The 17,391-nt window shown below is 36.9% G+C and overlaps 1 protein-coding gene across 7 annotated transcripts in view; it reads left to right on the forward strand.

The window, feature by feature from the left end:
- Window positions 1-17,391, forward strand: part of TUT7 (terminal uridylyl transferase 7) — a 67,274-nt gene that overhangs the window by 14,023 nt on the left and 35,860 nt on the right. For all 7 annotated transcript variants that reach the window (XM_012463667.2, XM_012463706.2, XM_064361610.1 and 4 more), the window contains exons 9-14: window positions 652-778; window positions 1,968-2,087; window positions 10,752-10,904; window positions 13,698-13,878; window positions 15,245-16,326; window positions 16,714-16,864. In XM_012463667.2, the coding sequence (XP_012319090.2) occupies window positions 652-778; window positions 1,968-2,087; window positions 10,752-10,904; window positions 13,698-13,878; window positions 15,245-16,326; window positions 16,714-16,864 (1,814 nt within the window). The remainder of the gene's footprint in view (window positions 1-651; window positions 779-1,967; window positions 2,088-10,751; window positions 10,905-13,697; window positions 13,879-15,244; window positions 16,327-16,713; window positions 16,865-17,391) is intronic.

Here is a 17,391-nt window from a genome sequence, read left to right on the forward strand (position 1 = left end):
GGCACTTGATGTAAAAGGGGAAAATCTTATTTTAAAAATAATAAAATGACTTACAAGAAAAAATACAGGAAGGAAACATTTCAGTCCATTTCAACTCGTTAAAAAACAGCCTTATTAAATAGTTACCTGCTGTAATCACCTGTATTTGCCATCCTTTTTAGCAGCATTTATGGCAGTGCTGAGTTAACAGTGTGACCTTTCCAGTTTCTCTCTCTCTCCCTCCATGTGAAAGTATTACCGTCACTACTGTAAATGGGTGATTTATAGGCTGTAATGATTCTTCATTAGGCAGATTCCTCCAACTCTTGGGAAAACACTCTTGTATTGTTACAGAGATGAATGATGCTCCCATTTGAAACGTTTTATCATGTTTTCCCCAAAAAAATAATTTTAATATTTGAAAACACAAAATTGTAGTCCTGAAAAGTAAAGTTTACTCAGAAATAGCTACAATATCTTTTTTGTAAAGAAAATTCAATTTCTTAAATGACCCATAAAGATGTAGTGAGTTTTTTTAACTTTTAATCTTTTTTTATTTTTGAAGTATTTATTATTCATGTTTATTAGTTGCTGGCATAAAAGATACTTTAAGACCTGTATAACACTTTTTTCTTTTTTTCTTTCCCATTCTTATCCTCTACCTCTCACCAGTGGTCTTCTTTGTAAAGTGAGCGCAGGAAACGAAAATGCTTGTTTGACGACAGAGCATTTAACTGCCCTTGGAAAACTAGAACCAAAGCTGATTCCTTTGGTGATTGCCTTTAGGTACTGGGCAAAGGTAAGCTTGAATTCTTTAAATGTATGAATACATTCTACATATGTATAAGCAGCATGCTTTGATTTTTACTTAGTTAATTTAATCTTCAATGTTTAAATGCATATTTATAGACATCAAAAGAGAAAGGCATCTAAATTTTGCAACAGAAACATGTACAGACAGAAGAGTCAGTGTTTCTATTTCACTTTAACAGTATTGCTCAAAAGATCAAAATGATTTATAGTGCTTATTAAAAATTAGATTTGTGGGTCAAATCTCAGAGGATAAGGCCCAGGAGTTTACATTTTAACTAGTTTACCACAGTGGTTGTTAGGCACAGGAAAGTTGAGATAAAGCTTCTCATATCATATCCAATAACATACACAGAGACTGCAAAAAATAGAAGATACTCTTTGATCTTGTTTACATTTCCGTAATGTTTTAAATATAATATTCCAATTAAAATACTCAAACAGTAGAACATTTAACATTCACCCAAAATGTAAGGTTGAATCATGATTATAAAATTGAAATTCTGTGTATGTGCTTTTAGAGAAAAGCAAAAGCTTTACTGATTCAGGTATATCAATAACAATAGATAGTTCCTGTTTCTTGGATCCAGAATGAACAAAGGATGTCCCACTCTTCACTAGGTAAATGATAATTGTAATATACTCTCCTTTGAAAACCACCTCCTGCTTCTTCACTAAGTAGACTGTGCCTTTTTAGCTGTTATTTCTATTAGTGATGATGAGTTTGTCCACGTTCTCTTCCTGTATCAACCTTTGTGACCAAAGCATGCATAATCAAGGCTATGGGTTAGGGTAAGAGGACCATTGAACTGGCTTACATTTGCAACTGAATGATCATCTTTAATTCATTAACGTGTTCTAACCAAATGAATGAATTTACCATGGATATCAAAAAAATAAAATGGGAAATAATATTTTAGGGCTGTCCATGAGTGAGTATGGTTTACAGGATTAAATATTCAAAATTGAAACTATAACTTAAAACCACAATATGTGGTTGCTGCAAAAGGAAGTTTTATATGTAAATAAGGAAGTTGTATATTTTATAACTGCTATTTTCATCCAAAGAATTACCGTAAATCATGTAATAAGAATGAAGTTACAGGTTTTAGGCCAAATCGGGTAAATGACAAATTCATGCAAAAAGAATGCTTAACCTTTTTTTCTCTTGTTTGTAGCTTTGCAGTATAGATCGCCCTGAAGAAGGAGGTCTGCCACCTTATGTGTTTGCCCTTATGGCCATTTTCTTTCTTCAGCAGAGGAAAGAACCCCTTTTGCCTGTATATCTAGGATCATGGGTATAAAACGTTTTTTTGCTTATATATCTGAACTGATTTGATTACTGGTTTTGCCTAATTTCAAAATCTGGACACCTAACCAGAACTGACATGGTTTTATTTATTCCATTAGTATGAATATTCATACCTTTCGCTGCTGAAATATTAATGTGTTTGATTTCTGTATACTGACCTATAACTTGCTTAGGGATATTGTTACCTTTCTAGACTGCAAAATCTCTTAATTTTTGAAATATATATGGTCCTGAGACAAACAAGAGACTGTGACCCTGTATGAAATTTACCATTTGATACATTATTTCTTTGGGTACGGTTTTCTAAATTGATACTTGAATTTACATGTCACCTTCAGACAGACAGACTATGGGAAGCATTTGGTTCACTGTAACTTCCTTTCTGTTTCTACTTTATTTCTCCCCATAACCTATAAAACAAAAAAATACATAAACATTGAGATTGCTACCTGTACCACGAGATGCAGAACCTAATAGTCATCTCTTGAATAATATTTTTACATTTTTAAGATGAATTAGAATTCATATGATCACTCTTTCTGGATAAATTAATGTTGAGTTGATTTGTTCAAATAAGATTTAAGAAGAGACCATCTGAAAGAGTGAAAATGATAATTAGCTCATCCTCTTAGAAACCTTATTTTTAATCCCTTGGTATTACCTTGATATATTTTTATGTGTAGAAAGACTCCCATTTTGTAGAAAGACCCCTTAGAGAAAAGCTTACTTTGACACATTGGCTATTTTAACTTCTTTTCTTAATGCATACAGGTTTCTCTAATCATTTAAGGAGTTCTCAACAATGGGGACACATCAAAAAATATATTTAAAGATAATTTTTTCCTTAATAAGCTGAGATTAATGAGGGACTTCTATCTACCAGGCCCTGAGAATAAAGACTGAAGTAGAATAAGCCACTTATAAAACTATCCTGGCATAAAGGATTATAGCATGTTGTGTATCCTAGTAACCTAAAGGTAGTTCTTTTTGTACCTGTGGTATTGAAATGAGAGAATTCAGAGCCACAAGAGGGTATCTCTACCAGACCTCTGTCCTGGTAGAAAAAAGAGCAAGAGAACAAAATCAACCCTTAGTTGATAAATAACTCTTTCCAGCACACCCAAGTAGGAATCTGGAAAGTCTTTGAAGTTTTCCTTTCACCTTGTTCTAAGAGAGACAGGAATTTAGGAAAGTATCAAACCAGTTGGACTCCTGCACCTAAAAAAGCCCTAGAACAAGTTGGATAAGTTGAGTTGCTCACTACTGTCTTACTGAGATCTGCTTTTTCCGGTGTCTTGATCTTCTCTAAGTAGTCATCTGTCATTAACATAAGAATGAAGGGAAAAGAAAAATCTCTTCTGGTGATGAGATTCTCCTAAGGATTTTTCAGGGTAGTATGGATACCCTTTTCTATGGCCAGCATATTATTTTCTTGTCAGTGATGCTGGAAACTAAAGTGATATCGAATTTGATTTTGATTTGATCATTTGTTTATTCAAAATTTAATGACAAAAGCAGGTATGTGGTGATCAAACACTGGACTGAAATAATTGGATCTGCTAAGGCACACTACCACCTGAACCAAAATGAACCTGCCATTTTCAGCATTTTAAACTAGTTAGGAAATGAAGAGAAAGGAACAAATATTTATTAAGTACCTTATTTATGCTACATATTTTACATAGATTATTTCTGCAGAAAATCCAATGAGGTCCTCATAATTATGTGCATGAAAGTATTTACACGTTAACTCCTTCAAAATATTTAAAGCACTGTGTATACTAGTCATTGTAGTAGTCCCTGAAAGGAATACAAAGATGGACAAGACCAAATTCCCTGTAAAGAAGTTTAATGTATTGTGCCTGTGTGCTCTGATCTGTCGTTTCAAAAATCTTTCTTTTTTTGAGACGGAGTCTTGCTCTGTCACCCAGGCTGGAGTGCAGTGGTGCGATCTCTGCTCACTGCAACCTCCGCCTCCTGGGTTCAAGCAATTCTTCTGCCTCAGCCTCCCGAGTACCTGGGACTACAGGCGCCCACCACCACACCCGGCTAATTTTTTTGTATTTTTAGTAGAAATGGGGTTTCATCGTGTTAGCCAGCATGGTCTCAATCTCCTGACCTCCTGATCCACCTGTCTGGGCCTTCCAAAGTGCTGGGATTACAGGGGTAAGCCACCATGCCTGGCCTTCAAAAATCTTTTAGTCATTCTGTCTCAACCTACTGAGATCTCTTCCATGTTGGAGACTCCAATCCTCTCCAACCTTTACACCCGATCAAAATTCCCATTTTATTGTCATTAAATCTTGATATGATTGAAGTTAATCATAGTTGAGTTGTGAATGAAGAATAATTTTATATTATGCAAACCTAGTCCTTAGCAGATATTGATACTTTAGAGATGCCAGATAATAGAAAAAGAAAGGGTGGTTTTAAACTTTAACAGCACTGGAACTCATCTCAGTTTTGCCACTCACATCCTTGTGACCTTGAGTGAGTTATTTAATCTCTGAGCCTCAGTGTCATTCTGAACCTTAAATGAGATAATGAATGTAAAACTCCTGAAACAAGGAAGGAGAAAATGTTAGTTGTTTTCTCCTTCAGTAGAATGTCAAGTTCTACTTATGGTGTGGAAGTGTGAACTCCTAATCAAGTGATCCTTCTGTAAATAACAACTATAAACTCTAAACAAAATACAGAAGCAACAGCATAAATGTTCTGCAGACTGAACAAATCCAGACAGGCTTTGGAGAGGAGTCAAAACTTGGAGCAAATGACAAACACAGAGTGAGTCCCCTGTTTTTCTGTAGCTCTACTCCTAAAGGCAGCTCTGATTTAAAACAAAAATCAGTCCTTTTTCCGGCCAGAGGAACCGGGGCCACCAGAAGATAAAGGGTACAGGAGGAGGAACTGAAAAGAAAGATAACAGAGAAGTGGAACTCTTAAGAGAAATGGAGCCCTTAAGAAGAACCTGGAGTGTAAAAACTCAGGATATCTCTGGCCAACTCCTGAACCAATTTAGTTTGGCCTGAAAGGAACCTGGAAGTTGTCACTCTAGTCCTCACAGGAAAAAACTAAACAAACGAACAGAATCCTGCCACTGAAGCCAATACTAGGGTAGAAAAATTTAAAGTGTAGTTGACAAATTTCCAAAAGATGAGTTTAGACAAACTTGAGAGTCAAAAATTCATCCCGTTCTTAGAAGGGCTTCCCTAGACTTTTGTGTGGGATTAGGAATCCCACTAAATTCTGACGGTGTAAAGCTGAGAAAAGTCCCCTAGTACTTCTGGCAGGATGAGAGGAAAAGTAGCCATTTAGAAATAATGCCCAGAGCATTTTGTTATTAATGAAAGCCTGCCCTCCAGGGGTACTTTTTCACTGAAGCCTAACCCACCCAGGGGAAGGGAGGTACTTAACTCCACATCCTCTAGCCTTCCTGTCTCATCTAAGTAGGGGTGGGTAGTAGGAGGACTGGGAAATACTTAGATCACAGCCTAGGGGCACAGGCTCACTAAAAGACTGAGACCTAATCTTAAAATACAATGTTTCCCCTCTCCAGGGATCACAAGGTCTGAACTACAAGTCTCAGACCTTTTTTAAAGTAGTCTTTAGGCAAACAGATAACAAAGGAGACAAAAACAAGGGCACCGGAGGAAGTTTCAGCCACTGTAGCTGCAGAAAACAGTAAACATCCTAACCCCTAGTCAGATAAACAAAACCTCACCCTAAAAGCCTGTTTACCCAGTACATCTCTAGCTTTCAACAAAAATTACAAAGCATGCTAAAAGGCAAAAGCACAATTTGAAGAGACAGAGCATGTATCAGAACTTAACTTGGATATGACAGAAATGTTGAAATTGTCAGACCAGGAATTTAAAGTAATAATGATTAACATGCTAAAAGCCATAATGGAAAAAATGGACAACATGCAAAAATAAATGGGTAATATAAGCTGAGAGGTGGAAACTCTAAAAAGATTTAAAAGGAAATACTAGAAATCCAAAAAATTGTAACAAATGAAAAATGCCTTTGGGCTCATCAGTAGACTAGACTGAAAAATCAGTGAATTTGAAGTGATAGCAACAGAAAGTTCTCAAACTGAAAAGTAAAGAAAAGAAATGAAAAAAGGAACAGAATACCTAAGAACCAGGTCCATTAATCAAAGTGAAAACATAGGTATAATGGAAATACTAAGAGGAGAAGAAAGAGAAAAAAAGAACAGAAGAAATAGTTTAATACTAATGACAGAATTTTTCCAAATTAACACCAGACTCCTAAACCGCTCCTGTGTGGGGCAGCCTATAGTTAGGATCCAAGGCTTAAAAGAGCTGGTCCAAGATCTGAACCACAATCTACTGGAGGTGCAATAATTTCCAGTTTGCCTGAGCAAGTTAATTACTTGCTCCTAAAACAAAAACATCACTTTTTGGAGTAAAATAAATGATGCAGAATTTTTATAATACTTATAATGTCTAGAGTAATCCAAAATTACTCAAAAAGAGTGAAAGTGGGACCTACTCTCAAAGGAAAAGGAAATGAACAGAAGCAAACCCTAAGATGACCCAGATGCAACTGTCAAAGACATTAAAGCAGTTTTTATAGCTATGCTTCATAAGATAGAGGAAATAATACACTTGGAATAAGTGGACAGGAAATGTCAGCTAGAGACGTAGGAAATATCAAAAGAACCAAATGGAAATTTTGTCTGACTGGACAAACAAAACACTCTAATGTTAGACCTAAAACCAGTGATATCAATAATCACCTTAAATATTGATAGACTATCCCCATTAAAAAGCATAGATTGCCAGAATTTAATTTTTTTAACTTTTGGACTCAAGGGTACACATGCAGCTTGTTGTACAGGTAAACTCGTGTCACAGGGGTTTGTTGGGCAGATTGTTTTGTCACCCAGGTACTAAGGCTAGTACCCAAGAGTTATTTTTTCTGCTCTTGTTCCTTCCTCCTACCCTTCACCCTCAAGTAGGCCCCAGTGTCCATTGTTCTCTTCTTCGTGTCCATGAATTATCATTATTTAGCTGCCACTTATAAGTGAGAACTTGTGGTATTTGGTATTTTGTTTTCTGTTCCTATGCTAGTTTGCTAAGGATAATGGCCTCCAGCTCCATCCATGTTTCTGCAAAAGACATTATCTTGGTTTTTTATGGCTGTATAATATTCTACAGTGTATGTGTACCACATTTTCTTTATCCAGTGTATCAATGATAGGCATCTAGGTTGATTCCACATCTTTACTATTGTTAATAGTGTTGCAATGAATGTTCACATGCATGTGCTTTTATGGTAGAATGATTTATATTCCTCTGGGTATATACTCAGTAGTGAGATTGCTAGGTTGAATGGTAGTTGTACTTTAGCTCTTTGAGGAAAATGTTCCCTTTTCTCTGCAACCTTGCTAGCATCTGTTATTTTTGCCTTTTTAATAGTAACCATTCTGACTGGTATGAGATGGTATCTCATTGTGATTTTGATTTGCATTTCTCTAATAATCAGTGATGTTGAACTTTTTTCATATGCTTGTTGGCCACATGTATGTCTTCTTTAGAAAAGTGTCTGCTCATGCCCTTTCCCCAAACTTTTTAATGAGATTTTTTCTTTTTTTCTTGTAAACTTGTTTAAGTTCTTTATAGATGGTAGATGTTAGACCTTTGATGTATAGTTCACCAAAATTGTCTTCTATGCTATAGGTTTTCTCTTTACTCTGTTGATAGTTTATTTTGCTGTGAAGTTCTTAAGTTTAACTAGATCCCATTCAGAATGAATTTTAAAAGCAAGACTACATTCTGTCTAGAAGAAATAAATTAAAATGTAAAGACATATAGGTTAAAAGTAAATGGATGGCAAAAGATGTAAATTGTAACCATACAAGAGAGGCTATGTTAATATCATATGAGGTGGATTTCAAGCAAAAAAATATGCCAAAGACAAAAGAGACATTTTATTAGGGTAGGGTCAATTCATTGGGAAGACAAAACAATCATAAATGTTTGCACCTATTAAGAGAGCACCCAAATACATGAAGTAAAAATTGATGGAATCTATTCTACCATCTGACAACGAGATTTTTAACAGCTTTCATTAATTGACACTTGTGTTAGCTAAACACACAGTATAGACAGTATAAGCTGATAGACACTGCCAGCCACCTAATTGATATTTATAAAACACTATACCCAATAACTGTAGAATGCATTTTTTTTGAGTCCATATGGTGTATTGATCAAGATAGACTATATTCTGGTTCCTTTTTTTTTTTTTTTTTTAATTTAAGAGACAAGGTCTCACTATGTTGCCCAGGCTGGTCTCAAACTCCTGAGCTCAAGTGATCCTTCTGTCTCAGCCTCCCAGAGTGCTAGGATTATAGGCATGAGCCACCACACTTGGCCTATGCTGGTTCTTAAAAGAAGTCATAGTACATTTGAAAGGATTCCATGGATTATAGAGGAATTCAAATGGGAAATTAGAACATATTTTGAACTAAATAATAAGAAAAATATATCTTAGCTTAGCATAGTGGCATACACCCTAGTCCCAGCTACTCAAGAGGCTGAAGTGAGAGGATTGCTTGAGCCCAGGAGGTAGAGGCTGCAGTGAGCTATGATCACACCACTGCACTCCAGTCTAGACAGCAGCAAGACCCCATCTCAAAAAAAAAAAAAGAAGATATATAAAATTTGTCAGATGCAGCTAAAATAGTGTGCTTAGGGAAAGTTTTAGATTTAAATGCTTAAATTCAAAGAGAAAGGTCTAAAATCAGTAACCTAAAGGTCTACTTCAAAAAGCTGGAAATCAAAATGGGTCAAAGACCTACGTGTAAAAGTTAAAAACTCTGAAACTCCCAGAAGAAAACTTAGGAAAAAACCTTTGCAGCAAGGATTTCTTAAAATACTAAAGCATAAATGTTACCAATAAAGAAAAACATAAGAAATCAAACTTTATTGAATTCTAAAACTGCAGCTCTTCAGAAAACATCACTACCTAAACAAAAAGGCAATCTACCCAGTTGAGAAAAATATTGAATACATACATCCAATTAAGAAACGGTCACCATGCCTAATATTTTCCAAAGTGTTTTCTGTGGAAGACTAGTTCAGTCTGTCAGCAAATCTTTACTGAGCAGTTACCATGGCCAGGCACTATTCTGGGTGTTAGGGTTAGAAGTAGTAAACAGGGCTGGGGGCAATGGCTTACACCTGTAATCCCAGCACTTGGGGAGGCCAAGGCAGGTGGATCACCTTAGGTCAGGAGTTCGAGACCAGCCTGGCCAACATGATGAAACCCCATCTCTACTAAAAAAAAAAAATACAAAAATTAGCTGGAAATGGTGGCAGGCGCCTGTAATCCCAGCTACTTGGGAGGCTGAGGCAGGAGAATCACTTCAACATGGGAGGTGGAGGTTGCAGTGAGCCAATATTGCTCCACTGCACTTCAGCCTGGGCAACAGAGTGAGACCATCTCAGGGGAAAAAAGAAGTGGTGAACAAAACGCAATCCTTGCCTCCTCGAATTTGTACATCCAATAGGGGCAAGAGACTAATAAATACATACGCAGTGGTGGTAATTTCTCTGAGGAAAAATAAACCAGGATAAGGAGGATAGAGAATGATAAATGGGGAGCTCCTTAGAAAAAACATTTGAGCAGCACTAAATAAAGTGAGGAAGAATAAGGTGAGCCATATCCTCCCTCACTTTGTTAGGGAGAAGAACATTTTAAGCAAGGGGAATACCAGGTGTCATCTCTGAGCCACGAAGATAGAAGAAGGATCAGAGAAGTAAAAAAGGGCCCTGGAAAGGACTGCATTTCATCTAGAGTGAGAAGGAAACCACTATGAACAGGAAAGTGACATGATGTCTTAACATTTTGGAAGGATCACTCTCTTCTAAACCAATGAAGTAGTCCATTTAGTATAAAAATACATTTGGGAAATGTGAGGCCACATCTGTACTTCATCCCGTATTACTTTGTTCATTTACCTGTTTAAAGGCTGAGATAAATCTCATTATACAATGAAGAAACCTGTTCGACTCTGTTTATTTCGCAAGCTTTTTCAGCCAGACCGTTTTCTTTTGCATTAAAATTCATTAATAGCACATAAAATTTACTTTGGAAATGTCCAGCATAATCAGAATTAATAATATTTAAAATTATTTTCTAATTAGTTGAATCTAGTTTTTTAATTTCATTTTCTAACAATATAGTTGTCTTATATTTATTAAGCAGCTACTATGTGCTTTATGCTACAAGCAAATACTGCCTCTATCTGAGTGCCTAATGGTCATTTTTTTGTATCATAACCATCCCATGGAGGAAGTCCTAGTGTTACCTCTTTTTAAAGGAACCTGAGGCCTACAGAGAGTAAGTACCTTACCCAAGGTTGTACAGCTAGTATACGAAGGAGCTGAGATTTGAGACCAGGCAGTTTTACTTTAGAACCCATGACCTCAGCCACCAGGCCACTTTGCCTACTCTTAGAATATTTACTGAAGAATTATTTCACAAAGTCACCATTCTTTCTGCAAATCAAAATCTTGTTTTTTACTTTTAAAAATATTTTTAAATTTATAGATGTCTCTGTGATATTCCATAAATTATATCTTTTATCTTATTTTAGTATGTGTCTAATTTTTCCTAGATTGAAGGATTCTCACTAAGCAAACTAGGGAATTTCAACCTTAAAGACATTGAAAAAGATGTTGTGATCTGGGAATATAGTGACAATGCTGCAGGGGACACAGACTCATCAAAAGAAGAGGCACCAAGAGAAATGCCGATTAAAAGGGGACAGGTCTGTTCTGTTTTGTTTCTAGTTGTCAATTTCAGTTGTCAGTTGTGAAGTTTGTGGGTTAATCAGTCTTGTCTTCTTTCCTTAACTATCTTAACTATTTCACGGCTCTTTCATTTGCCAGTCTATTTAGTACCTTGAAAAGACAAATAATGAGAAATGTTAAAAAAAATTAATCACTAAATCTGCAGTTATATATGTAGTTTCTTTGTGCTGGGTCCTTTGAAAGAGACTCAGAATTGAAAGGTAAATCCTTATCTATGCTCAAAGAGCTTAGTCTTAGGTGGTATTATGAGGTTTAAATATATGAAAGGTTAACTAACTTTCAGTTACTAAAATAACAGTGAATGCTTATGTGATTTAATGTACTGGTCCCATACTATTGGAGGTGGGCAGGGGAATTTATATCCATTAGAATTTCAAACGAAGATCTCTGCAATGTCATTATCCTAGTAATAAGAATAAGATTCTCTCCCAAATAGGTGAAAGGCCCCTGATCTTCCCATTAAATGGGGTAAAATAACAATAATATCTACAGAATTCTTGGATTCGAATCCCAGCTCTATACAAACAAGTCATGTCATTCCTCCAGTTCATGTTTTACTCATGCCTAAAATGAGGAGTTAGTGGCGAATCACAGATTTTCCAGTTGTGGTTTCTAGAATTCTTGAACACTGGGAGGAGGAGGAGGAGAGTGGTGGTACCACCCTACCCCTGCTGCCACCAGACCCACTTTTATCTGTTTCCTATTTGGAGTTTCTGTAGTGGAGAAAAGTATAGGCTGTGGAGCCAGAATATGTCTTTGTATCCCAGCTCTCCCACTTCCCAGCTGTGTGTCCTTGGGCAAGTGACTTAGCCTTTCTGTGCACCAGTTTCCTCCCTACTCATGGGGATAATATTGGTACCCTCTCATAGGGTCACTTACAGAATGCTTAACCCAGTGCCGAGCATGTGGTGAGCACTCAGTAAATGTTAGCTGCTATTCTTATTTGAAAAAGAAAATGTTTCTGCTTTAAAGGAAACCAGTTTAAGTACCTGTAGTCTAGATATTTCAAAGGTCTCTCCAGTTTCATGTTATGGTATTATCAAGTCATTTCAGTGAGATGCTTAAAAATCCTTTGTAATGCTGTTATGGATAAAGAGGTAAAATGTTACAACGCTTAAAATTTCTGGGGTATTTATTTGTGTCCTCAAACTGTAGTGTTTGGGACCTAGAAAACTTGCATTTTTAATCAATTCTGCTTTGTAAAGCCACCATGTGACTTTATATTACTTGACAGAACCTTTGTGGTTGAGAAAAATATACCACTGGTTTTGAAGCTTAATATAATAAAGTATGATTGAAGACAAATTTGTGCACATTAGAGGAAATTACTTTTTTCAGTGTGAATTATAGGAAAAGCTATTGCTGCAAATCCAGTTAATGCTTTATTTTTACATTTTTATGTTATTTGGAAAGATTAATCATGCTGCTACTTCTGAAATAAAGTGAACTACAGACATTAGGAGGTTGCGTATAGTGTGCAGTGTACTGGGATCAGGAGACATTGAAACGTTGTTCTCATTCAGCCACTGCCGGCAGTGCAACCTTCTGACAAGCCATGGAAACTTGTGGGGCTTCAGTTCCTTCTTTTGTAACATGCAGGAGTTGGACTAGATTACCTCTTGAGAGCATCTTACAGTTGTGACATTGTGTTTCAGTGATATATGGATTTCTTGAACTTAAAAAGGCTATACCTACGTGAAAAAATACAGAGAGCAACCAAGTCTGCCAGATGATTTCCCTTGTTTCTGATTTAATCCTCATCACTATCCTGTGTTATAGGTGGTATCATCCCTACTCTGCAGATAATGATAGCGACCATTTTTTGAACACTGTGTGCCAGGCACTGTGCTAAGCACTTTACAGACACTATCTCATTCAGTCCTCCCAACAACCCTATGAGGTGGGTACTGTTATCCCCATTTTTCAGATGAGGAAACCCAGGCTTAGACAGATTATAGACTTTGACCCAGCTCATACACGGCTAGTACATGGCAGAGTTTGGATTTCAAATCTAAGATTGTCCCAATTCCAAAACCAGTCTTCTTAGCCACTGTGCTGTGCTACCAGTCTGAGAATGAAGAAGCTAAGTCACAGAGCAATTAAGAGCTATGATGTGGCAGAATCTATTTGGGCCCATATTTTCCCCTATCCTAAGTAATACGTACTTTCTAATATATTACAACGCAATTATGTTCCAACTTGTCAGAAGTCTATAAGTATAAAACTAGCGTCAATTTCTGATGGCAAGAGTTATTTGACTTTAAAATCATTTGCCACTGACAGAGTCAGTGTGCTTATGTAGCTTCCCAGGGCAGTGAGAGGAGTGTTTTTCCTTTTTCTCTATGCCTTTAGCTATTGTCCATTTTTGTGTGTCTGTGACTATAAGGTGCCTCCAGCAGCAGTAACAGGAAGAGTTCAGTGCTGAGAATATTAGCAACCCATGCACAGTCCTCTCCACCTGTTATTAACAGTTCAAAATTAGGAGCGCTGTCTGGTTAAATAAAATTGATCCTGTCTATTCCTGTGATAATGACTGGATTATAGCATATTCTAATCCTAATAGTGCAGTGAAGTAATATTTTACTACAAACAAAATAGAAGTTAGAATTGATTTATCTAGATGCATTGTCAGGTTTATATCTTTGCTAAGGTTTTCGAGATTTTTTAAATTTGATGCTTGAATGATCTTTAATTTTCCAGATTATACTTACATCAGAAATAACCTGTATGTTTCTCTTTGCTATTAATAGGTGTCATTAATATTGGATATGAAACACCAGCCTTCAGTACCAGTTGGGCAGCTCTGGGTGGAATTGCTTCGATTCTATGCTTTAGAATTTAATTTGGCTGATTTAGTGATAAGTATTCGTGTCAAAGAATTGGTATCTCGGGAATTGAAGGATTGGCCCAAGAAGCGCATTGCCATTGAAGGTATCTCAAAGTGTTTATCTTTAATTCCCTCCCACCACCACCCCTTTTTTTTCTTTGAAGGTACCAGTCTAATAGCATGCTTTTATTTCAGTCTCTTTTCAGCTCCTACAAGTAAGGTAGGCCTGCCCTCAAAGGGAAATAAATAGTTAGAATCTTGCATGTGTTACAGTGGGTCATTTCAAGGAATCAAACTGTTCACCCTGGGTTTTTAAAATATAAACAACTTGAATATTGGCTGGCTGAGTCCTTGCTTTATTTGTAGATTGCTTAACCACTTAAATGCCTAAAATATGTTTTTCAAAGTGATGTGTAAATCCCCCTTTCCTCTTTACCATTAAATTCAGTCCTTTTGTGGATTGTTGAAGTCGTTTAGTTTTGCAAAGGTGAGGACGATTTTCTCGTCAAAAATGTCATTCTCCACTGGATTCCTCTCCAGTAGAGAGAATGAGTAGTTATTTTTGACGTATCTACAGTAACATTTAGAACTTAATTCATAAAAACACATTTTTAGTGAAGGCTTATTTAACTGAAATCACTTTACCAAAGATACACTGATGTGCCCTGTAGACATCATTAAATGGACTAGATCTTCTCAGCTTTGCAAAGTCAGGAAGTTGAAGCCCCTCTAGAAATCTTAATTCTCCTCCTTTAAATAATTTAAAGAACCTCCTAAATGGAATTCTCTTATTTTTGCTTGATTTTTTTTCAAGCTTTATGTTGCATAAGAGGGTTTTTTGCATTTTGCATAAATTCTGTGTGCAGTCATGGGGATCTCACATTTTTAAACCCTCCCCTGCAGTTTCTCTGGCTCAGCTCTTCTGGCCAATTGCCTAACCTGCTGGAGTTCTAGGGGAGGAGAAAAGATTGAGAGAAGTGGTGTCTCCTCCTGGTGCCTCCCTCTCGCCCCTGAAATTCAGTCCAGCCAATTCAGTGATGGGGCTTCCCAGGGCAGAAGAGTGGAGGTAAGCTCGATAAACCGCAGGGCCTGGCTGAGTGGGGAGGCAGAGCACTCAGCAGCAGAGCCTGGTGGGAAGATCTTCCTTCCCGAGGGCCTGAGAGCCATGCTGATAACATCTTTTCTACCTCCACAGTCACAGAGCACAATAGGGAGAAGGGGTACTGGTTCTGAACAGAATGGGTTCCCTTCATAGAGCAGATGTTTCAGAAAATACTGCTTTTTGTTCTTAAACTCTATTTTCTTACTCTCCACCCCCAGTTGTTTTTTTTTAAAGCCTATAAAGTAAAAGATAAATTTTACTGTTGTTTGTTGTCTGTTTTTATCTGCAGCAGGCTAATTTTTAAAACATGAAATATAGTAGTATATGAAGACATGGATTTTTTTCTTTTTTTTTTTTTTTTATTACAGATCCTTATTCTGTTAAAAGAAATGTGGCAAGGACCCTAAATAGTCAACCTGTGTTTGAATATATACTTCATTGTTTAAGGACAACATACAAGTATTTTGCTCTTCCACACAAAATTACAAAATCCAGCCTTCCAAAGCCCCTGAATGCAGTTACATGTATTTCAGAACATTCTAAAGAAGTAGTAAATCATGATCCAGATATACAAGCAAAAGATGATAAACTCAAAAACTCAGTTTTGGCTCAAGGTCCTGGTGCTACCAGTTCAGCTGCAAATACCTGTAAGGTACAGCCAGTTACTCTTAAAGAGACTGCTGAAAGCTTTGGAAGCCCACCAACAGAAAAAATGGGAAATGAACACATCAGTGTCCACCCCGAAAACTCAGACTGTATCCAGGCAGATGTTAACTGTGATGATTACGAGGTTGATAAAGTGCACCATCAAGAAACAGGAATGAAAAATGAGAAAGAGAAAATTGGAAGGAAGGGCAAGCATCTGTTTACTGTTGATCAGAAACATGGGGAGCGTGTCATCTGTGGCAGCACATGTAATAATGAGTCAGACAACACTTTGGATTTAGAAGGCTTCCAAAATCCCACAGCTAAAGAGTGTGATGGACTTGCTACTTTAAATGACAAGGTTGATCTCGATGGAGAAAGTATAGAAGGTACTGAGGAACTAGAAGACTCTCTAAACCACTTTACCTACTCAGTACAGGGCCAGGCGTCAGAAATGATTCCCTCTGATGAAGAGGAGGAGGAGGATGAAGAAGAGGAGGAAGAAGAACCTAGGCTCACCATTAACCAAAAGGAAGATGAAGATGGCATGGCTAACGAAGATGAGTTAGACAACACGTACACTGGGTCAGGGGATGAGGATGCCCTATCTGAAGAGGATGATGAGTTAGGCGAGCCTGCTAAGTATGAAGATGTGAAAGATTGTGGGAAACATGTAGATGGAGCTCTGCTAGTGGAACTTAACAAAATAAGTCTTAAGGAAGAAAATGTATGTGAAGAAAATTCACCTGTGGATCAGTCTGATTTTTTTTATGAATTCAGTAAACTTATCTTCACCAAAGGCAAGGTAATCAGTACCACAACTAGACATAGAACTAGGAGATTTTAAGCAATTTGAATGCATGTAATTTCAATTTTTATATACTAGCAGTTTTCCTAGTTTGGTAGTGTTTAACAAGTTGGCGTTTGACTGCTTGGTCCACTTTCCTCCTTAAGACTCATGGGAATTAGCAGAGGAAGGGAAGGCTATTAGTAGTGAAAATAACTACCTTGTTCTCCTAAGGATACCATAGGATGTCCCCATCTCTCAGATCATTTGAATGGATGCCTGTTATATTTTTGTTTCCTTTGGAAAGTGGATGGGAGACTATGTACTTTTAAAAAAATGATTCCAGACTCCTTTATTTGGCAAATAAAGTGTTAAGTCTTGTTTTGCTTTGCCATATTCCTGCAGTCTCCTATGGTGGTGTGCAGCTTATGCAAACGAGAGGGTCATCTAAAGAAGGACTGTCCTGAAGACTTCAAAAGAATCCATCTAGAACCTCTGCCACCTTTAACACCCAAGTTTTTAAATATCTTAGATCAAGTTTGTATCCAGTGTTATAGTAAGTTATTCACATTTCTTTTGATTTGTCAGAATACTAAATTGACATTTACTGGAGTGATTAGAATCACTATTAGCTCTCTAAACATTAAGGAACAAGTCTATTCCATTCTCTGTTGTATCCACAGTGTGCCATATCATGTCTGTTCCATTTGCGACACTCAATAGATGTCAAAGAAAGATGAGAGAAGCAGAGAGGGTCTTTTTTATTAAAAAAAAAATTTTTTTTTAAATTTTTTGAGACAGGATCTCACTCTGTCACCCAGGCTGAAGTGTAGCAGAACAATCATAAGCCACTGCAGCCTAAACCTACCCAGACTAAAGTTATCCTCTCACCTCAACCTCCGAAGCAGCTGGGAGCACAGGTGTATGCCACTATGCCTGACTGATGTTTTTTTCTTCTTTCTGACTGATTTTTTAATTATTGTAGAGATACAGTTTCCCTGTGTTCACCATTGTTTTTCTTTTAATGCCAAGTGTCTTTCGTACTTCCTTTTCTTAACAGCATAATTGTTGCATCAAGGTATA

Source organism: Aotus nancymaae, unplaced genomic scaffold (genome assembly GCF_030222135.1).
Source record: "Aotus nancymaae isolate 86718 unplaced genomic scaffold, 86718_ANA_hifiasm-v0.15.2.pri h1tg000041l, whole genome shotgun sequence".
Taxonomy (NCBI): domain Eukaryota; kingdom Metazoa; phylum Chordata; class Mammalia; order Primates; family Aotidae; genus Aotus; species Aotus nancymaae.